This window comes from Balaenoptera physalus (genome assembly GCF_965194825.1).
Source record: "Balaenoptera physalus genome assembly, chromosome: 3".
NCBI classification, from domain to species: Eukaryota; Metazoa; Chordata; class Mammalia; order Artiodactyla; family Balaenopteridae; genus Balaenoptera; species Balaenoptera physalus.
In genome coordinates this window covers 17,622,809-17,645,033 of record NC_138890.1, presented here as the reverse complement: position 1 = coordinate 17,645,033, position 22,225 = coordinate 17,622,809, and the positions used below count along the sequence as shown (strand labels likewise).

The 22,225-nt window shown below is 49.0% G+C and overlaps 2 protein-coding genes across 9 annotated transcripts in view; one reads left to right on the top strand and one right to left on the bottom strand.

Annotated features, from left to right (window-relative positions):
* Positions 1-2,870: 2,870 nt before the first annotated feature.
* On the bottom strand, positions 2,871-8,230 carry JMJD4 (jumonji domain containing 4). 4 transcript variants are annotated; one of them, XM_082455121.1, is made up of 6 exons: positions 7,714-8,229; positions 7,290-7,455; positions 5,092-5,217; positions 4,465-4,696; positions 3,739-3,885; positions 2,871-3,289 (listed from the first exon to the last, which is right to left on the bottom strand). In XM_082455121.1, exons 1-6 carry the CDS (start codon positions 7,976-7,978, stop codon positions 2,987-2,989), a joined length of 1,239 nt encoding a protein of 412 aa, XP_082311247.1. In that variant the 5' UTR covers positions 7,979-8,229; the 3' UTR covers positions 2,871-2,986. The 4 variants fall into 4 exon arrangements, with proteins under 4 accessions (XP_082311247.1, XP_082311246.1, XP_082311248.1 ...); XM_082455120.1 differs by having other exon boundaries at positions 4,465-4,732; positions 7,714-8,228; XM_082455123.1 differs by lacking the exon at positions 2,871-3,289 and adding an exon at positions 3,296-3,460 and having other exon boundaries at positions 4,465-4,732; positions 7,714-8,230.
* A 207-nt stretch (positions 8,231-8,437) lies between these two features.
* The window catches only part of SNAP47 (synaptosome associated protein 47), an 86,296-nt gene continuing 72,508 nt past the window's right edge, over positions 8,438-22,225 (top strand). For 4 of the 5 annotated variants that reach the window (XR_014261835.1, XM_082455126.1, XM_082455125.1 and 1 more), the window contains exons 1-2: positions 8,439-8,595; positions 18,895-19,438. Coding sequence is in view for 3 of the 5 variants with exons in the window: in XM_082455126.1 (XP_082311252.1) it covers positions 18,939-19,438 (500 nt within the window). In the remaining 2 variants the exon portion in view is untranslated. Of the gene's footprint in view, positions 8,596-18,894; positions 19,439-22,225 lie in introns of all 5 variants that reach the window. The other variant, XR_014261834.1, reaches the window with a different exon arrangement.

Sequence of the window (22,225 nt, the reverse complement as noted above, 5' to 3'; positions counted from 1 at the left end):
CATGGAAAGGAAAAAGCCAGAGGAAGATTATTTGCAAACAGACTGAGGGCAGGCAGGACTTTTCATCACCCCTCCCCACCAAGGTCAGCACTTTACCTAAATTTGAATATTTCTCTGACTTCAGAATTCCTTTTCCTGCTTATTTCTTATCCAGGGGAAAGATTTGTGATGCAGAGTTTAGGCCTATAGCTGGGTGTCATGCTATAAGCATCCCTGCAATGCCCTGTATAATTGTTTTAACCCAGAAATGCCCTAGATGGCCCCCAGCCCACCATCAGGTACACTGATCAGGTACATCAGGTCACTCCTCTCTGGCTGGGGCCTGATGAATGTACTTTGGTTATGTCAAGGGGATGTCAACCTTTCATGTCGGAAGGGCTGAAAGATGCAGCCTGATTAGCAGGGGAGGAGGTGTACCACCAGGACCAACAATCCACGGGCAGCACAGACACAGCTCTACCAATTAAACACTAGAGTGCTTCCAATCTGGGTGGGAAACACACACTGCCCCACACTCACCTGAGTGCCCTCCTGGGGCTTCTCCCAGGACTGGAAGCTAAAGGGCTAATGCCAGGCACAGGGAGGGAGCCCCTGGGACCCTATACAGCCTTCAGCCTGCACCCTGTCACCTATTTTCAGTAACATCCCCTAAATATACAGCCTATAAAGGCAAGAGACAGATGAAATGCAGGGCAATTCTGAGTTACCCTTTCCTCCGTGACGGCTCTGTCACTCAGACACAGAGCAGGGCTCACCTCTCCCAGGCCCTAAGTGATTTGTGCAAGTGACTGTTGAATGCAAGTGGGAGTGCAAGAAGCGGACACAGAATAGAACAAAATGGAGCAAATGATTGTTGAACTACAGATAGTGATTGCAAAGGAGTTGATTATTGATGGCTTAGTGGAATTTGGATGGTACAGAATGTGCAAGGAAAGATTGATAAGTTGACAGAAACGTGCAAAACAGTAGTTGTTTTGCAGTGAGTGTGCAAGCACTGACTGTTAAATGGCACACAGTGGCTGTATAGGAGGGGAAGCTGGAAGAATAGTGAAGAGTAGTTGATAACATGGCCCCAGGGAGTATTCAGTGACTCTTGCAGTGGGTGCAACAAGACTTTGTTGAATAGCACACAGTGGGTGTGTGAGAATAGAAAATTTGATGGTGAGCATGGGAGGAGCAATTGTTAAATGCTGCAAGAGTGTGCTGGAGTGAAAGTGGGATGCACACGCATAGATTGGCTGTTGAACTGCACATGACGAGTGGGTAAACAGTGACTGAATGGCAAAAAGGTGTGCAAAGTGTGAAGTCAAGTGGAAATGACAGTCATTGGCTTTTGAATTGCACAGTGAGTGAGCAAGGAGACACTGGTCAATGTCATAAGAAGTGGGCACTGGATGAAGCAGAGTGACCAGTGAATATGCGGGGAGTGATTACAATGGTCCATTTTATGTGCCAGTGTGGTCAGGTCATGGTACACAGTTGTTTGGCTAAATGCCAGTGTCTGGATGTTGCTGTGAACTCAACAGACTTTAAGCAGATTACCTTCCATAATGTGGGTGGGCCTCATTGAATCAGTTGAAGATCTTAAGAGCAAAGGACCTAGGTTTCCCAAAGAAGCACTTCTGCCTCTAGACTGCAAGATAGAAACCCTGCCTGAGTTTCCAGCCTTCAGACTCAAGACCGCAAGGTCAACTCTTCCCTGGGTCTCCAGCCTATCCTGCAGATTTAACAATTAACAGCCCTTAACACCTCTCTTTCTACACATATTCTATTGGTTCCATTTCTCTGGAGAATCCTGAAACTCTGACTATTGAGTGTAATATAGGTGTGCAAGAAGTGGAAACTGGACGGTACATACAAGGGTAAAGAGTCTGCAATGACAAAAAATTCTGGACAGGGCAGAATGAGTGCACAAAGAGTGGTTGCTGAATCAAACACTGTTTGCAAAGTGACTTTAGATGGCGGATAGTGGGTGTTCAATGAGTTGAAGTAGTATGGTGCAGAACAGGTGTATGAAGTGTGGAAGAGGCCCAGGTTCCAGCTGGCCTTTTGGGCCCTACCTGGCCTGCAGGGAGACCTTGGGCAAGGCCCTCTCCCTCACTGGGTATGCAGCTGCTAGGGCGGGCTTAGAGTCTCTGAAGGGGAAAGGTGGTGCTGTAGCAAGCAGGAGGGGGATAAACTCACTGGTGCTTTGCCTTGCCCTACTGCCAGCAGGGCCCAAGTGGCACGTCGATGATGTACCTATGACACTTGGGGGGCTTGCATGAAGGACAGCACATGAGGCCTAGAGCCCTGACCAACAGACATCTTTGGCTCAGTGCTGGGGAGGAGGGGGGCACAGGTGGTTCTAGTGTGGGATAGAGACACAGGCCTTTGGTCTTGGGGCTGCCTTGGGCCCCAGTGTCTCCACCCTACACTGAGGGTCTTGCTCCAGTGGGAGATGTGTGGACTCATGCAGGGATGTGGTGCTACTGCACAGGGGGCCCTGCCAGATGAGCCAGCTGCCCTGCACTGCTGAGGATGGGAGGCCTGTCAGCTTGGATGCTGGCCTTTGCTGAGGGAAGGCTGGGGGGGTGGGGGAGAAGAAAACCTAGCCACATGCCACCCCCACTCCTGAGTCCCCAGCACATTCCCAGCCTCCTTGCCGTGGGTCCAGATGGCCAACACCTCCCCATGCACCCCCCCTCACCGGATCCAGTTCCCAGTCCTGGCTGGGACTCACGAGGACAAGGAGCCTGGACCCTCTGGGCAGGCATCGGGGCCCCAGGGATGCCAACAGACAGCCAGGACATGTCAGACCCCAAAGAGCAGGAATTGTGCCTGGGACGCCGAGGTGACAGTTCAACAGGGAAGTGACACATCCCAGGCCACACAGGAGGACAGAGCTTTATTTCCAGAAGGGACCCTAGCACAGGGTGACTGCCTTCCACACTGGTGCCTCCAGGGTCCCCCAAGGATGTGCTGCACCCGATCCTTGCAGCATGCACTAAAGGGATGTGGTGGCGGCCACAGCCTCCTCCAGCTGCTGTAGGAGCTCCTCTGGCCGTGGTGAGAATGCACTGGTGTCCACTCTCTGGAAGTCAGGGTGGGCCACCACGGACTCCAGCACCTCAGCTATGCGGCCAATGTCAAAAGCGGCCTGCTCGGGGCCCAGCCTGGTGCCCTTGCCGCCCTCCACCTTGCCAGGACCCATCCCCTTCGCCAGGAGGAGAAGCCTCCTTTCAGCAATGACCTTGAGGAAGTGATAAAATTCCTCGAAATTAATCCCGGAGCAGGACTTCATGATGACCTGGGCCAGAAAGGAACAACCAGTGAGCTGCTGCTCACTCACAGCTCTCGGCAAGTTCTGCTGACCCTGCATCGAGTCTAGGCTACAAAGGGCCCTGAGACACGGTCCAGTCCTCGAGGATGGAGACACTTGGGTGCCAGCCGGTGATCACACGAGTCTGAGTCCTGCAGCCTGGAAGCCCCAGAACCCTCACTCACAATAGGTAGGCCTGGTTGCCACCAGGCCCCCAAGACTACAGATCTGACCTTAGAGACCACACCCTCCCTTAAGACTGCAGGCTGTCCTGGGGGCTTTTCCATACCCTCCCCCCACTGACGCCCTGGGCCAGGTGAGCACACTCTTGCCCTTGACTGTGGTCCTGGTTCAGGTGAGCCCCCTACCAATCCCCCCACCATAGCCCTGGTGAGCCTCATCCTGTGCCCCCCTCCTGCTCAGAACAGTTGTCCCACCTGGCAGTGGTGGTGCCAGTCGGGCATGCTGTCCCTCCAATCAATGATCTCCTGCTGCACGGCACAGAGCTCCTGCTGCAGGAAGTGCCACATGTTGGCCAGGTTACAGCCGTTGACCCAGTTGTGGTTGATGGAGATGGTGTCCTCCTGGAAGGGGTAGGGCACAGGCTGTCCCCGTGAGCCCACAGGGGGCACCGTCCCCTCCCCATCCTGAGGTCCTCTCAGCCTTCCTCAGCTGGGAGGAGCTGCTTCCATCTCCCAATGGGAGCCAGCAGAGAAGAGGGAGCTGGGATCATTTGAATCCACCATTAGCCCAGAATGGGGCTCCCTAAGGGCTGGGACAACCCCACAGTGTATGGACCCCTTGCCCATTGTTGCCCAGGAAAGCAACATGGGAGGGAGGGAAAGAGGATGGGGGCCCTCAGCAGTGCTGCATGCAGGGAACCAACACAGCCACATGCAGTACCATCCTTGCGCATGGCCTGCCCCATCCCATACCCAGGCTCTCCCAGAGGGACAGCCTACCCACTCTATGGGATCAGGGCGGGTGGGCTCGGCCCTCTCTCTGCAGGAACGCATTTAGGAAGGTGCCGAGGGCAAGGAGAGCTGCCGAGCAGGCCAAGGGGCACAGGTGAACAGGGGTAAGAGTCAGCCCAGTGAGCCCTGTGGCCTGTCTCCCTGACCCGTCTGGGCCACTGCACATGGGGTAGGGAGTGCCCAGCATACCAGGTTGTGGACTTGATGGTGCCACCCACTGGGCACAAACACCATCTCGCCTGCCTCCTGTGTGACCTCCAGTGGTGGGCTACAGTGATCTCGCATGGGGTGTAGGCGGCTATCCAGGAGTGTGGGGGAGGTCACATCGTAGGGCAGGCTACCGTGGCAATCCCGCAGGGCTTCTTCTTGCCCCGGTGGGAAGAAGAACCACTTTTTCCTCCCGCAGATGTTGACGGACCAGCTGAAGGAGCGGAAAATGTCAGCATGGAACGGCGACCTGTGCAAGAGCTTCTGTTGGTGCTGTGTGGCTTGGATGTGGGCTTTGCTTCTTCTGAATAGACTGGCCAGGCCCAGAGGCCTCAGTGGTCGCCAGCTCTCACACCTGGCCTGTGAGCCAGGTGGGAGGGCCAAACCTCCCCCACCCCAGAACGTCACACAGGAGGTGCATGAGCTCTTTCCACAGAGGAAAGACGGTAAGTGGGCTTAGAAATGCCAGACCTGGCAGCCAACTCCATGACCTGGCTAACAGGAATCTCTGAGAGGCTCTGGGCAAGAGCTGACACACCAGCAGGAAGGTTCAGGAGAGTGACCAGGGACAGGGTGTAGGATGGTGGGTGGGAGCAGACAGGCAGTTACCAGGTGCCGGTGGGCCCCATGTAGATGAAGCGGTAGTCATCCACGTCCAGGGCATCCCAGTACTCGTTGAGCCAGTCAGATGAGAAGTATATGGGCAGGGTGAACACGCCCTCCGCCGAGGAGTCCCTTTAGAAAGTGGCATGAAGCTACAGCAGAAGTGGCTACAAGCCAACCTCCCGGCACCCACGTCCTGAGTGCATGAAATATCATGAGAGCTTTGAAATTATGTGAATGACCCTGACCTGCCTTCTGGAGTCAGCACCAACCGCCAGAAGTGGGGCCACCTCAGACCACTCAGCCATAGTCCAGCCACCAGATGACCACAGCCCCAAGTGGCCCTAGCTGATCCCTGCCCAAACGACTGAACCAGAGTTGTAAGCAGATGAAATGGCTTTTGGGGGTGCTGTGACACAGCCTAGACAACTTGTACAGGCGGTGACCTAGATGTTCCGGGCCGCTCCCACACCCACTCCAGGATTTCAGCTTCTGGCTGAGCTGGGGTTTAAATGTATCATCTGCATCCTGCTGGTTTCCCGAATTTGGGGGCCTCCTCCACTTTTTTAACCACACCAGTGACCTTGATTCTGCCGAGCAGATTCAAAGCCACAGGCCGAGGCATGAGGACAGCCCAGGTACACGGAGGTCCTTTTCAACCCCTCACTCCCCTGGATCCATCCCTACAACCCAACCAATGGGCTCCCAAACAGAGGAGCATTCTAAACCAGCCCAAGGGAGAGTGCAGTTCTACCAACAACATGGTCACACAACACTCTCGGTCAGAGGCCTGACAGGGGAGAGCCTTAGTAGTACCAAACCACCAGTAGTTCCCCAAAACACCATGCAGGTCCCTCCGCTGCCATGCCTTTGTACAGTGACAGACTCCTGCTTATCGTTCAAAACCCTGCTCAGATATCACCTCCCCTGTGGCCACCCCTGCATGCCTGATCCAGGCCTTCCTTTGTTCTTTTTATTTTTGGGTTGCCAAGGAAAACGCAAGACACTTCCTCAAGACTGAATTTCAAATAAACAGTGAACAAGTTTCTAGGATAAGTATGCCCCTTGTAATACCTGGGACATACTTATACCCAAAAAACTACTCGTTGCTTATCTGAAGCACAAATTCACAGTGCACGAGTGTCTGAATCCAGGAGTCCCCAACTGTGCTGTTGGAATATGAGTCCGTGAAGTCTAGGACCAGAGTCTGGTTGCATCCTAGTGACTGTCTGCTGGGCCAGGTCTCTCTGACAAGTAAGAAGCTGTGTGGAAGATAGTACCAAGGGCAAGCTTTGAGCAGGATGCTGGTGCCCTTCGTGTACTCTTGGATTTCTCTTGGGAATCACAAGGGCCTGAATTTTTTTTTTTTTTTTTTTGAGTCTTAGTTCCTGCATCAGCAAAACAAGAATTCGACTGTTCACTCATTCAATAAATGAGCACCTGATCTGTGCCAGGGCCCTGTGCTAGATGGCAGGGGTCTGACTAGGACCTACTCTCTGCTTGTGAAAAGCACACCCCTGGCAGGGGAAATGGCTACAAAACCTGAGGACCATCTCAGAGAGTGGGAAGGCCAGCAGAAGGGGTGGGGCTGCCCACAAGAGCGAGGCGTTTCTCAGAGCACATCCTTTGAGCTCCCCAGGTGGAAGAAGCATGTGGTGAGTGGCAACAGATCTCGGAAGGCCTTGTTAAAGAGTTGGCATTGCTTGTTAGTGATGGAGATTTTTAAATGGGTGGGGCACAGTCCTGCTGGAAAGCTCACATGGACTTTAGCAGCGGGGTGCAGGACTTGAGGCGGGGCAGCTAGTCTGGAGACTGGCAACAGCCAAGGTGGATGATAACAGGCCTGACTTGGAGAAGTAGGTCTGGACAGGGGAGGCTGGTCCCAGGGGCATCTGAGAGGCAAAGGCTGGATGCTGCCAGTTAGATGGAGGTGAAGCTGACAAGCATGGTTCTGGGCAAATGTGACAAAGAAGAGGTGGGTACCACAGCCCATCTGTGCCTCTGCCAGGCCCACATTCCTCAAAGCAACCAAGCCTGTGCAGGCATGGTGAGATGGCCGTGATTGGAGAGAATGACACTTCCAACCACGCCGAGGAAAGCGGGTTAAATTCCGAACTGGGGAAAAGATGAGTTCCTCCGTGTGCAGCCAGGGCTCACTCAGAACTGAAAAGCAGTGCTGTGGCCAGTGCTCCAGGCTCCTTTACCTGCACAGATGCCAGTCTTTGAGATAGAGACAGCCCCGTGAAGAGGAGTAGTTTCCCTGAATGTACTCTTTCCAGTAGCTGATGTAGTCTCTGAGGGGCATGTGTTCTTTGGGGTTGGAGTTGTATTCCCGGACCCCACAATTTGCAACAGGTACAACCACGTCTCCTGAAAGGAAAGGGTCAGGGACAAGACTTTTCTGAGAGTCCTCCAGCCTGTCAATCCTCCCTGACCCTGTCCGCCCTCCAACTCATTGCTACACCGTCTCCAGGTGAATTCTTCTGGGGAGTGACTCATGCCTTGCCTCCCTCAAGCCCTCTGTGGCTGTCCTCATTTGCGCCCTCCCTCACAGTCCGACCTAAGAGTCTAGTCCTGTGTTTGCACTCCATGCTGTTCTTGCCCGGGGCACTCACGCTCAGTCCTTACCATAGTTCTGAAGCAGATAATCGAAGTTGGGCTTTCCGCTGGGTGTCACCCAGAGCCTCCTGCTGCCCCAGCCCTCGGTGAAGGCGCTGGAGAAAACACACGGTAAGTTAGGGAGCAGGTAACCCTTGAAGAAGTCGGCGTAGGAAAAGGAGTCCGGCTTCTCGATGAAGTCCACACGGTCAAGTTTCGGGCAGACCCTGCGGGGGAGACACCCCTCGAGGCCTCGGAAGTGGCTCTCGGCGAACACGCGCGCCTCCCTGTCCATCCCCGGCCAGGTTCGGCGTCCTGGCGTGCGGGGTGCGTGGGGTGGGAGTCTGCCGGGGGGATCTGGAGGGCTGCCGGGAACAGGGCGGGGCTCGGAGGGGGGTTCGGAGGAGCTGCCGGGCACAAGGAGGGCTGCGGGGCGGTCACAGGGGCTGCGCGGAGTCGGGAGGGGCTGCTGGGGACGGAGCGAGTGCTCGTGGAGGTCCAGAATGCGGCTTCCGGATTCCCACTTCTCTGCTCTTTAAACAGGGAGGTGAAAAAGGAAGTATTTGCTAAACCTACTTCCGGAGTACACGCTCTGAGCACCCGCAGCTCACAGCCCCTCGCCGGCCAGAGCGAAACCGGCGAGATACAGACACTCATAGGCCGCAGTCGTCCCGGAGCAGTCGAGCGGAACCAAGAGCCCGCGGTCTAAGTTCCGGCCGGAGCCTGAAACACAGCGAGCCAGTTCTTGGGCGCATGCTCGCTGCATGCTACGGCCCTCACCCGGCGCAGGTACGGGAGCGGCTCACAGCGCCATCCTCCCAGCTCCGGGTCCCCCGCCCTCCGCGGCTTCAGAGATTGTTGAACGGTGTCGGCCTCGAGTCCTGTCGACTTCGCGCCTCCCCCGCGACTCAGGTAAGGTGTGTCTCCAGTCTGCAGCGGGGCCTGTGCCCTTCCGTCAGGGTCCCTCCTAACGCGACCGCCGAAGTGAGGACTCCTCCTCTTTCCAACGTTCCAAGGACTACGGAAGGTGGTGGGATGTGGGCTGGGCTAACAGAGAGGCACAAGGGCCAAAGGTGGGGTCTTGAGGGATGCTGGGGACCTGGAGGGGATGCTGGGGGACTAGGGCGATGGTGGAGGCCTAGGGGGATGATGGGGACTTGGAAGGAATGCTGTAACTTGCCGGTGATGGTGGGACCTGGTGGGGTTGCTGGGGGACTAGGGAGGTGCTGCGGGCCTAGGGCGATGCTGGGGACCCGGAGGAAATGCTGTGGACTAAGAGAGGATGGTGGGGCCTGAAGGGCATGGTGGGGACCTGGAGGCATGCTGGGGGACTAGGGCGACGGTGGGGACCCGGAGGGGATGCTGGGGGAATAGGGTGGGTCTGAAGTGAAGGTGTGGGGGATCAAGGGTGGGGATATGAGGCTGTGCACACCAGCAGACCTGAAATGGGGGACATCAAAGAGGGACTTGGGTGGGGGTGACACGTCAGGGTCTCAGCATATTGGAGAAATAGATGTCCTTCCTACCCATATCAATATGGAAAGGAAGAAAACAGTTTCATTACTGTATGAGCAGATTACGTGCATGTAAGGCATCTTCAAGAGAGTACAGAGCTGGGCAGAACGTCACACATTTTACACACAAGAAAACAGAAGAATGAACTGTTAAGACCTCTCTCATCTCCTTGAGGGAAAAATAGATGCACCTGTGTAGTCTGCGGCTGATGAGAGACTCCTGCCTCAGTTCTGGAGGTTCGTGTTTACCGCTCTGAGTCAGCAGGTGGTGACTGCCCTGTAAAATCTGAACACTGAATTTGTTTCATTCCTGACGAAAGGAAACACTCGAAGGGCAGGGAAGGGGCAACTTCTTCCCCTTTATTAAACAGTGAAGATGTAATCTTGTTTATTTACCCTTATAGATGGCATAAGTGAGATTCTGGGGATATGAGGGCTCTGAGCTTTGGAGCAGGGCTTGAGGGGGGACTCTTTCCAAGGGGTATGAAGCTTATGCAGAAGGTGAACAGCGAGGACCGGAAGTGGGGAAAGGCAGAGAAGGGGAGGACTAGGAAGAAAGTGAGTTAGGGAGAGTCTGAAGTCCAGGTAGAGGAGGGGTCTAAAGTGGGAGCTGAGAACATGGGCAAGATGGGACAGTGGAGAGTTCGTTGCAAGCAGAGCAGTGTGAGGGGTTGTGTGATTCTGCGTGCACTGTACTCCCTTCCTAGTCTGTCTCATTGTACCTCACATGGTCAAGCTGTGGAATTCTTCATTGGGCCAGTGTTGGGCAGAAAGTTAGAATGCACTGGGAAGTTAAAATGGAGAAAAAGAGTCACCCTTAATTCCATCCAGAGATGAGCATTTTCTTGTTTCTTGATATAGAGTTATCCTTCTAGGCATGCACTCATTCATTTTTTCCTCTTTGTCCCTCCCTGCACACACACACACACACGTCTCTCTTTCTATTTTATATGTATGTAAGTTTATATATGTAAGCTTTTGCTGCTTTTAACTTTTTAAAAAAATTAACAGATGTCAATTTCTTGCCACATATTGACCAGATGTTCCTTAATTATTTGATTTTAGTTGTGGTGAGTGCAGATCATGGAAGGCAAATAGAAAAAGCGTGGGAAGCAGAATGTTCATAATTGTCTAAAGAACTGGGAAATATGGCTCAAAGTTTGCCTCACAGGGGAAATATGAAACTCAGATAGACATTGCCTGGGAAGAATCCCAGGATTCCAGCTTCTGAAGCTCTGTGGTTGAGACTAAGTTTCACAAGAAAGGGGACACTTTAGGCCAGCAGGTCCACATGCTCCCCAGGATTGTTGGGGCAACTGAACCAGTAACTCAGGGTAGGAGAGAAGGTCTCCTTTCTTGAGCATTTGCCCTGGGCCAGGCATTTTGTCCTGTATTTCCCCTAGTTCACATGATGGCTCGCTGGTGTTGACAGTATTATCACAGCTGCACGCATGAGGCTCTGACATAACTAGGGAGAACAGGGGACTGGAACATAGGTCTGTGTCCCTCCAAGGCCCCTAGACGGCAGCCCTGGCATCACCTGGGAACTGGTGGGAAATGCAGATTCCTGGGCCCCACCCAGAACCTGACTCAGAATCTGGGAGCAGGGTACTGCTCTAAGCCTTGTCACATCTCAGTGACACAGCCACAGAGGGCCAGAAAGAAAAATGGCAGGAGGGGAGTTTAAAAGTTAACATTTTGTGGGAAATGCAGTGGGAATAACATAAAATCCTAGTTCTCTGCTCTGAGAGGTTAGAAAGATAGCACGTACCATGTGAATAGGCTATGTTATTGCAATGAAACACCCCGAAACCTCCCTGGTTGAAAGTGGGAGCCTCTGAGGAGCAGGAGGTGAAGGTAATGGAAAAGACTGGCCACTGCTTCCACTGTTCTGACTCTAAGCCTTCTTGTGGTCAGGAGTTATTGGAAGGTGTATAAAATGTTGCTTGGTCTGTTACTTTGGAAATTAACTAAAAATAAGATGTTTACTTGATACTGAGTCTACTCCAGGGCACAGGTCTGATGGAAGTGCTAAAAGAGATCTGTTATACTAATTGCAGTGTGTTAATAAGTTCAGTCCCTGTGACCCTTCATTTCTTCTCCAGGAGCATCACTGTGTGAATGAGTCTCAGACACTCTTGAGGTACCTTGCCATGACCTCCCCTCCCCAATTCAGCAGGCATGTTGTGTTTTCACTGGGAGATGTGGGTTCCCGTTTACAGCAGGTGAGGACCGAATAAGAACTCCGTGAACTTAGCATAGAGTGAAGACCTAGTTCAGCAGATAGAGGGAAGAAGACTGTCCACAGAGGACACAGTTAATGTTTTCACATCATACGATTTGTGGTTCACTCAACACATATTTAATGGGTTCCTATGATGCACCAGCATTATGCACAAGGCACCCTCCTTGTAATGTTTGCCTTCTCCATTGTTTTGACTGAGTTGGTCAACATGTAAGCACATTCACAGGCTTTTTGGAATTATGGTGAGTACTGTGGTTGATGAGTGCTGTGGTTGGTGAAGGGGCAAGGATGCCACTGGAGCAGAGACCTGGAGAGTGAGGTAAGGTTGGCTGTTCAGAGCCCTAGGAGCAGCAGGTGGGGAGCCTGAGACAGGAACAGAGCAGAGTAGAGAGAGGGTACGGGCTGGGCGGTGAGGCTGTAGTTAGTAAAGCCTATGTGACTTGGGTGGTGACTTTGGAGTTTACTCGAGGTACATAGGGAAAGGTTTCAGCAGAAGAATGATATTTTCTAATTTTGTTTTATGACTGTCACATTGGCTGCTGGCTAGAGAACGGGTAGTGGGGGGCAGAGTGAAACAAGGAGGTCAGGTGGGAAGTTGTCCAGGAGAGTAATGACAGTGTTGCATAGTCATGTGGCTGTGCGGATGGGGGGCAGTGCAGAGGGCAGATGTGAGATACAACTGCCAAAACTTGCTGACGGATTGAGAGGGATGAGGAAGAGGGGATCCAGGAGAACTCACCTGGCAGTGCCTTCACTGAAATGCAGGAGCAGATGGAGGGGCTTGCTAAATTGCAGATGCCTGTTAGATGGTCAGGTGGAGATGCCCAGGCAATACTTAAGTCTCAGAGAGTCTGGGCTGGAGAGGGAAGTTTGGCAGGGCAGGCAACAGCTGGAAGGTGATATTTAATGCCGTGAAACTGTGTTGACTGACTTAGAGAGTATTGATTAAGAGGACCAAGGTTGTGACCTGGTCATTCCAGCATTTAGCAGTCAGGTGGAAGAGGAAGAATCAGCAGAGGAGACTGAAAACAGGCCCCAGGGGGTGGGAGACCAGGGGAGCATGGTGTCCAGGAAACCAAGACATGATGTGTCTCAGGAGATGGGCAGGTGTGTTGGACAGAGGTTAGAACAGATGTGGGCATTGGATTTGGCCACCTGGAGGCCTGGACAGAGAAGTGTCAGTGAGTGGCGGGGACAAGAGCCTGTCTAGAGGGGGAGATTCCTGGCGGGTGGCTGGGGGGCAAGCACCGGGAAGCATTTGGAGTCTCTTGGAGGAGCAGTAAGTGGAGAGGACTGCGGGGATGTGGGGAGGGTGTCTGTTTTAAGATGGTCTTAGAGCGTGAGTGTAAACTGATGAGATGATCTAGGACGGGTTGGTAAACTATGGCCCATGGGCCAAGTCTGGCTGCCACCTGTTTTATAAGTGAAGTTTTATTGGAACAGCCACACCCCTTTGTTTCTGTATTGTCGCTGGCTGCTTCTACTCTACAATGGCAGAATAGTTTAAGGGAGACCATGTGCTCACAAAGCCTAAAATATTTACTACCTGGCCCTTAGGAAGAAAACAGCATGCTCTTTCCTAGTGTTGAAGGGATGGAGACCAGACTAGAATCTGGTCTTTGAGGGAGGGAGCGGGGACACTGCTTCCCGCAAACTGTGCACGGAGACCAGAGGAAAGGCAGGACACCCAGGGACAGGTGTGGTATCAGAGTCCTCAGCTGAGGGAGAAGGGAGGGTGTGGGTGGGGTCATTCTATTGCACACGGGAATGTTGTTCTCACTTTGGCCCTTCCACTTAATCCTCATTTATTTTGGTCTGTTGGGAAAGCTGCCATGGAAATCTGTGGTAGGAAAAGTTGTGGCCACAGGTTTTTCCTTTTGCTCTTTCCTTGGTATTTGTCAAACCTGAGTACTTTTCTCATATTTCTTGTATTAGTACAATCATGAGAAGTGTTTTCGTTCTTCTCTTAAATTTTCTTTCCTCTAACTTTTATCTCTTTTTGAATTTTAGAATAGTTTAGAGCTGATATTGTCCTTGGGTCTTTTAGTTATTTTCATGGTTAAACAGAGGCCCAGAAGATGAAATAGCTTTTCCACAGTCATAAAGTTTGTGGCAGAGCTGGAGTTGGAACTACAGCATGGTTCCTTGGATGCTGCAATGCCAGACTCAGTAATTCTTTGGGGAATTTGTGCATAATCTCACTCAGTGCTCAAGGAATACCTCTCAGAGTACACATTCAGGAATGACAGCTCGGGTCAGGCAATTGTTAATATAAATTCAATTTTCATGCTAAATCAAAGTCTCAAAGTATGGGGAATAGCGGTAAACAAGATATGGCCCCTCCTCGACTCTCTTGGGGGTGGTTTATGGCAGACAGGGGGTGGCCAAGTGGCAGGAGGCTCTTTTCAGCCAGGAGGACCAGAGTCTAGCTGGTTTCAGGGGCTGACCCGAGCTGTGAGCACGTTGCACTGACAGGCCAGAGGTACCTTGCCTCTGACATTTGTCTTGGACGTGGAAACACTGAAAACCATGGTTGATGGGGTTAGTAGTCCCTAATTCTGAGAGTAAAAACTTTTCTATTATTCACATCTGAATAACTGCCGAGTGGCCTCATGGCAGGACAGTGCTAGCAGGTTGTGCAGGTGGCTCGCCGGGGACCTCACAGCTCATGGGGGACTGTAGGTGTGTCCGTCATAAGAGCTGAAGGTCTACACGTCCTTGCTTCCCTGTCCTGTGCGAAGCCCTAGTCCAGCGACACTCTGTAGTCTGTTTTACGTCTGTTTCAGAGTGCTCAGGTGAGTGTCCTTCTCACTAGGGAGAAAGGTCTGATGAAGACACTTTGGCTTTACAGTTCCGTTTGTCCAGAGTGAACCATCGTTAAAGAGGAAAGGCACCCTCCCAGCTGATCTGCCCCACGCAGGGAGCTTCCACACAATCCCACTGTGTGCAGGGAGCTCACAGATAAAGTCCCTAAAGAAGACGACACCAGTCTTCTGTACAGGAGGTCAGGAGTTTTAAACACCTGAGCTCTTCATTAGCTTTCCAGTGACATAAGAGCATGGGTTTCCTGGATCCTTTACAGAGCCCTGCTGAGTTGGGAGTATGAGATTGTTTGTTTGTAGTGTTGAGATTCCCCTTGGTCTGGCATTCATCATCATGTTGCCCAAGAAGATGGATTCTTGGGTTTGTGTCTCCTTGGGGAAGTTTCTGACCCCATAAGCCTCAGGCTTCTCTGTGACTCAGAATGGTCATTCCTACTGACGCACAAGAAGGTGGCACCAGACCTGAGAGTGGAAAGTCTCTGCTTCTTCCTGCTCCAGCCCTGCTACATTCTTCAAGTAGGAGGTTTGCCTTCCTTATAGTCTTAATCTGCAGTAGTCTCTTCTAGAATGTTCTTTACCACTTACTGTTTTTGCAATTCAGTGCAAGTATCTGCAGTCTTATTGTTGCTTATCTTTAACTGTATATGTTCTGTTTCCTTACCCCTGTACCCTCTGGTCCCTGCACTGTATTGTATGTCCTTAAATATGTAGGTCCTAAGGCTATTACTTTTTCAGAATTGACACTCAGAGAAAACACTTGAAGATGCTAATGCTCCTGAAAGAGTATTAGCCAAGCTATCAGTGGACTTTTAGAGCTTCTGCCATGATAGAGTTGTGCTCATTCATTTGTTGAATGAAGTGAGTTGGAGATGATCTCTGTGGTCCCTCCAGCCCTGACATCATTTTGTTGTGATGACAAAATTCTCATGCTTAATATGGCAGCTTTCTTTTAGGTTTGTCCTAATTTCAGGTATTAGTAATTAGCAGAGCTGGTAAACTGGACTGATTTGTAGTACTGAGTAACGGGTTGATTGGCACATATGCATATCTGGGAAGTTTGGGTCAGTCCTTGCTACTGTGATTAAGAGAAGTTCTAGAGTGTACTTGGGAAGTACTTCAATCTGATTAACATAGGAGTTAAATTTATTTCTCTTATAATGGAATCAAGTTGTTTGGCACTTTAGTTTTGTGTACACTAGGCATATTCTTCCTTCTTTTTTTCTCCTCTTTTTCACTGTCATGTTTGTTTTTGTGGCCAGGTGCTGTCTATAGCCAACTCTGATCAGGTGGTGAAAACTAATGAGACCAAATGACAGATTCTGGGTATGGTGATGTTTTAGCAGTCGTTAAAGAAATGGAATCAAGAGTAGACTCTTCACATTCCTAATAGATGAGCTGAGTTAGTTCTGTAGATACTTTGTAGTATTCACAATGATTGTAATAACACCTGTAGCATATATTAGGTGCCAAGTACTCTTCTAAGCACCTTTCACGTTATCAGTTCAGTTAAGCCTTACAGCTGCAGTGTGGGATAGGTACAATTATTATCCCATTGACAGATCAGGAAGTGGAGGTAGCGGGGCTGAGTAGCCAGGGGTCACACACAGATGAGTGGGAATACCTGCCATTGTCCGTATGAAAGGTTTGTGCTGTAGTCTTCCAGCTGTGCTGCTACCTAAGGCAGTGATTTCAGATGTTTTTGAAATTGTAATGCCCAGCTGAAATTTAGTTTTGGTATATCTTTCATATGTACATTTATTATTAATTTTTAATAAAATTTTGTATTATTACTAAATATTTAGTAAATCCTTCATTGAAGTATTAATGAAGAAAAGTGAACAAATCATGAGAACAGAAAATGCACAAATCTTGAATTATCACAAAATTAATACACCCAGGGCAAGAAATAGAACATTACCAGCACCACAGAGTCAAGGCCTCCTTTCTCCCCAGTTATAACCACCATTCTGACTCCTGTTTCTGAACTTTTCATACTCATTTTTAAAATGAATTAAAGTTTGGGGAAAGCTTTAATTCCTATAAGTCAAATAGAAACATCCTAGGGTATTATGAATTGATAGAGTTGATTTGTAGAGTTTGCTTCCTAAATATTTAGCTTAATAGAGATTCTCATATGAAGAACCCATACCCAAAGTAGAATGATCTTTGTGTTGCACATCACTGTTGGGGATTGTGAAGGGTCTGAGACTTTATTGCGGGTTGAAGAGTGAGCCTGTCATAGTTTTGTAGATGTGGCAGAAGAGAGGAGGCCCTCTGTCGGAGAGAAAGGGCCTGTTATGCGTGGCACAGCAGGATTCATGTGTGCATCTGTTCCCCTTGCCCCCTGCATTCTGAGGGCCCAGGTGGATGCTGCATATACCATGGGTTTGTGTCACAGCTTATGAGGGGACTGCTAGCAAATCTGCCCAACACTTGCCTCCAAGGGGACACTGACCTATTATCCTGGTCAGGAAACAGATCTTCTTTCAACCAGGAGGGAGACACTGTCCACAGATATAAGGAAGATACTCTGGGACAGTTTTTGGTACATAAAATTTTATGTTAGTTTTTGACATAAAATGTGGAGAAGCACCATGAAGAATTGCCTCCATAATGTCCATACCTTGTATGTACAGTATTTCATTAAGCAGTAGGATGAGACCAGCCTGAGCATTGACCTCAGCTATGCTGAGGGTCACAGACGGACAGATACCATAAACCACGAGTGTCTGTTCCATTCATTCAGTCACAGAGTATTTCCTGAGTTAGGATTATGAATAAAATATGGTCATTGCCCTTTGAGAGCTTGCAGTCAAATAACAAGTGGTCATCCTACCATTTAACAGGTACAGTAAGTGTGTGTAAGTTCCATACAGCCCCACAAGGGAGAGAGGGTGGGAGAGGCTGAGGGCTGGATGGGGCCTCTCTTACTCTGGAAAGAAGATTGCAGTGGCAGTGGGGGGGTATTTTGGAGTACCAAGGGCAGGAGACCAATTAGACTGCCACTATAGTCCACTTAAGACTTCCTTACATTCCTTATCATGCCTACAACCCTGTGAGCTTTGGGGTTTTGTTTGCATTAACATACTTCATATTTAATGATACATTGCCTAATCTCAAACCACTTTGTTTCTTTATAATTAGGAATCTCAATTCAATGCAGGTTCTTCAGGTGCAGGTACTGCCTTTTTGTTTTTTGCTCTCCAGGCTTGTGCTGCTTGGTGTGGCATCTAGTACAGTAATTACATTGAAGAGTCTGAGTCTTTAGAATATAACTCAATGAGGAAGTTTATAGAATTCCAGTGGACTCTAAGCTCCATGAGCCAAGGACTGTGTCGTTGTTTCTTTTGTACTTGCAGCCCAGCATGGCATGGTGGGGGCTTAAAACTTGTTAACCAAATGCAGAGAATCCCTGTACCCATTCTGTGAAAGTCCACACATTTCAATATTTTTAGAGATAATATGTCTTCTCCTGTTTTTATAAGTGAAATGATGTCATAATTAAACTCGTGTGTGTGTGTGTGTGTGTGTGTGTGTGTGTGCGCACGCGCGTGCGTGCATGCAAGAGAGAGAGAACGAGGAGGGAAAGAAGGAGGGAAGGAAGGAAAGAAAGAAGGAGAGAAGGAAGAGAAAGGAAAGAGGAAATACCACATTACAGGTGGACCTCTAATTGGAAGAGCATTGGACTAGGCATTACCCTGCCTAGTTCTAGCCATGTTAATATCATGAACTTGTGGTTTGACCTTGTACAAAGTCCTCATCTTTTCTTGGCCTTATATTGTTTATCTGTACAATGAGAAGATTGGACTAAGTGTTCTACAAGGGTTGTTTCAAATCTGTCATTCATGACTTTTTAAAATGCATCGATAGGGAATTCCCTGGCAGTGCAGTGGTTAGGACTCCGCGCTCTCACTGCCGAGGGCCTGGGTTCAGTCCCTGGTCGGGGAACTAAGATCACACAAGCCGTACAGCACGTCCAAAAAAAAAAAAAAAAAAAAGCATTGATAAGTGCAAATGGTAGATAAGAATAGTACACCTTTGTTATGTATAACTATATAAAACTATATATAAAATATATACATACAATTATATAATCATGTAGAACCCTGTAAAATTAGTTGGGATTACAAGAATGGAAAAGGTTGTCTGTAGGATTATTTTCTATATGAAACTAAGTAAATTTATAAAAATTTCAAAAGGAGAAAGTTAGTTTGGAAACTTGTAGAGTGTGTAGTTGATAGGGGTCATCACAGCTGATGGTGTTCCTATGAAGAGTCCTTGGGTGGTCGTTTCCAGTGATTTTCTTCTTTCGGTCACATCAGCTGTGGACCCTGTTCCCAGTGGGGGTGCTCTGGTGGGTGAAGAGCCCCTGGGGACCTTGATGCTTTGGATCAAGCACAAGTCTGGCCCCAGCCCTTACCTCTCTGCTGATTAGGGCAAGGTCTTCATCCTGCCTATCACAGGTGGTGTGAGAGTCCTTGCTAGGTGAGGACCTGGCCATGTGCTGGAGTCTCCAGTGTGCTTGGAATCCAGACCATACCGTTGCTGTCGGTGTCCTAGTGTCTCTAGTCCACGTGTGATGTCCTATTTTAGGCTCATCTATCCACTAATTTGTCCCCCTCTCCTTCAGAGGCAGAGTGACCTTGGCCGTGGTACAACTGACCTAGGAACCAGATGAGCAGAGACATCTGCGTCCACACCTGGCCATGCTCCTATTATTTAGAACTTGAGAAGCAATGGGTCCCTGGAAAACTTTCATTAACTTCTCTCTCACTAAAATTTATGACTGATAAAACTAGAGAAATTCTTGTCAACTTTCCCCTTTCTAGTATAATTGAGATCAAGAAAGAAGCTTCTCATTTTATCTTCAGTTCTATTACCATCCTGGAAAAGGAGCACAACAAGCACTGGTTCAGTTCCTTGCAGCCTAGTCGAAATGTCGTCTTCAGCATCATCGAGCATTTCTGGAGAGAGTTGCTGTTGTCCCAGTCAGGAGCTGCTGTTGAGGAATCATCCTCCCGCATGACCAAGGGGAAGGAGTTGACTGGTCTGATGGCCTGTACCCAGAAGCGTCTGGAAGACACAGCCAGAGTCCTCCACCATCAGGGCGAGCAGCTTGACAGTATCTCGAGAGGCCTGGACAAGATGGACTCTGACCTGGATGTGGCTGACAGGTAAACAAACACTGTAATCCTAACCTGACCTTTGGATGGCTGCGGTATGGTATCTTTTCCATCATCCTGTATTTATTACACATTCAGCCTTCTGAAAACACAAGCTGTGCCCCTGTTGTGGACAGTTACACTGGGCTGACTGCTGTGGGCGTGCAAGTAATGAGGGCCAGCGTTCGCTAAGTGTGCAGTATGTGCCAAGGACAGTTTTAAGTGTTGAAGGGGGATTACCTCACTGAATCAGCAGACAAGCCAAGAAGAGTGTGTTGTTCTTCATTTTACCCATGGGGAAACTGAGGCTGAGAGGCCGGGTAATTTGTTCAAGATCACACACACTAAGTTTGTTAGTGTAGTTTATCTTAATTTCTTTTCCATAGCTGTAGAGCAGCAAGGTTTGAGCCAAAGCATTTTGGCTTCAGAAGCTGCCATCTTAGCCACTGCATTAGCCACTCTCAAACCTTCAGTCTTGGGGACCACTCCACCCACCTTAAAAACTGAGGACCCAAAGAGCTTTTGTTGATGTGGGTTATATATACCGCTATGCATCATATTTTTTAAAAACTAAGAAATTAAATAATTATTTATTTAAAAAGTACAATGATAAATCCATGACCTAGGAACGTAAATAACATTTTTTTTAATGAAAAATAACTTTTATAAAGCAAAATGTGTAGTGAGAAGAGTGGCACTGTTTGAGATTTTTGTACCTATCTTTAAAGTAAAGCTTAGCAGAAAACAGCTGGATTCTCATGCCTGCTTCTGCAGTCAGTCTGCTGTGATATCACAAGTCACATGGTATCAGGGAACTCCACTCTACACTCATGAGAGAATGAGAGTAAAAAGCCAAATAGCCAAATAGTGTTGTAGTATTGTATGAGGTGACTTTGACCTCCCAGACTCCTTTGGAGGGTCTCAAAGACCACACTTTGAGAAGCGCTGCACTGACTATAAGACATATAAAGTAAGTCAGGGATCTTAAGAGTCTAGTAGGAATAACCTCTCCCCCATGTCTGGAATGGTTGCTTGAGAGCTCAGGATGAGGTGGCAGCCTCTCAGTGATGGGCCCTGAGTGTGGGCTCCCCCGTCTCTCAGACCAGGGCTGCATGGCTGCTGTTTGTGAGACCTCTTGCCTCTGAGTGACCCCACTCTTCAGTTACCACCTGTTGCTGTTTCTAAGCACTGTGTGGTAAAGGGCATCGTGCTAGAGCTACAGGGAACAGGGCCCTGCATCTTATTCTTAGAGGGGGTGCTTATGGTGGTTGAGACGTAAGATCACCGGACCTTTGTGAGTTTTCCTCATGGGAACGTGGCTAGACATTTTTCCACCCTCCCTTGCAGTTTGGGGTTTATGTGACTGAGTTGTGGCAGAAGTGATGTAGGTCACTTGCAGGCCTAGTCTCTAAAAGCCCTCCTACCCAATCTCTAGTACTGTTTTCCCCTTTACCTGCTGGAATCCTCCAGGACTTGAAGGCCTTAGGACAGAAGCATTAGTTAGACAGAGTTTAGGACCTCAAATGGCTTCCCAGAACAGAACCCTGACCCCAGCCCTCAACTGGATTACAGTGTGAACAAGAAATAATCCTCTGTTGGGGCTAGGCCCTTAAGATTTCGGGAGTTGTTTGTTATAGCAGTCAGCCCTCGCAGACTAACACAACATTCCTGTAGGAAATTGAGACACCTATTAAATATCTTCAATACATAACAGGACATAGAGACTGGAGATTCAGAAGAATGTTCATTTGCACTGGAAATCAAAGAAATGCACACTAAAATAATGGAAATCTTGGTTTCAATGATCAAATTAGTAACAATTAGAAGTAAGAATACACAATACCAACTGAGGATAGTGAATAAGCATTTTCATACACTGCTTATTAGGAATGACAATTGGTATACTCCTTTTGGAGAACAATTGGGTGGTTTGTAAATCTTCTTTTGACAAACAACAAAGTGAAAGGATGAACCTGAGGCTGGGAGAAAGTATCTGTGATACCTACCCATATCCCAACAAAGGATTAATACCCAGCTAGTTAAAGGCAAAATGAGAAAAAGGCAATTCAGCAGAAAAGTTAGTAAAGGCCTTTGAATGGAGTTTAGGCTAAGAAGCTACTATAACAGAGATCCAAAAATATTGTGATTGAAATAAGCTAGACCTCCATATAATGGTCCAAAGGAAGGTAGTTATCCCAGGCAGATAGAAAGCTCTGCTTTAGGCCTTCACCTCTAGCTGCATGTTGTCTAGAAGGTCTCCTGTCTTATCACATGGCACCATCACTACATCAGAAGTTGCTGGTATCACTCATTTGCAGCCAATGGGAAGGGGGAACAAAGAGGGAGGCCAGGGAACCTTGTCTTTAAGAAGGTGACCCCAAAGTTGCACATATTACTTCTGCTCATATCTTACTGGTAGGACTTAATCTCATAGTTACACCTAGGCACAAAGAAGCGGGGTAGTTGTGAGAGATTACTCAGGTATTCCATTATGGAAGGAAGAACAGGAAAATGGATACTAGGGATCATTAGTTGTCTCTGCGACAGTGTCTCACAAATAGAAATCCCAAAAGACCAATGAAAAGGGAGTTCAGCATCCCTTGTAATTAGGGAAAGGTACATTAAACCAACACGTGTATTAGTTGGGTAACACCAGCTGTTGGTTAAGATGTGGGGTGATAAGCACTCTAATGTTTTTGTCAATAATATGAAATGGTTCAGCCACTTAGAAGAGCAGTTGTCAATACCTAGTGAAGCCAGAGGTGCACAGACCCCATGACTGTGACCTTGCTCTTTCAG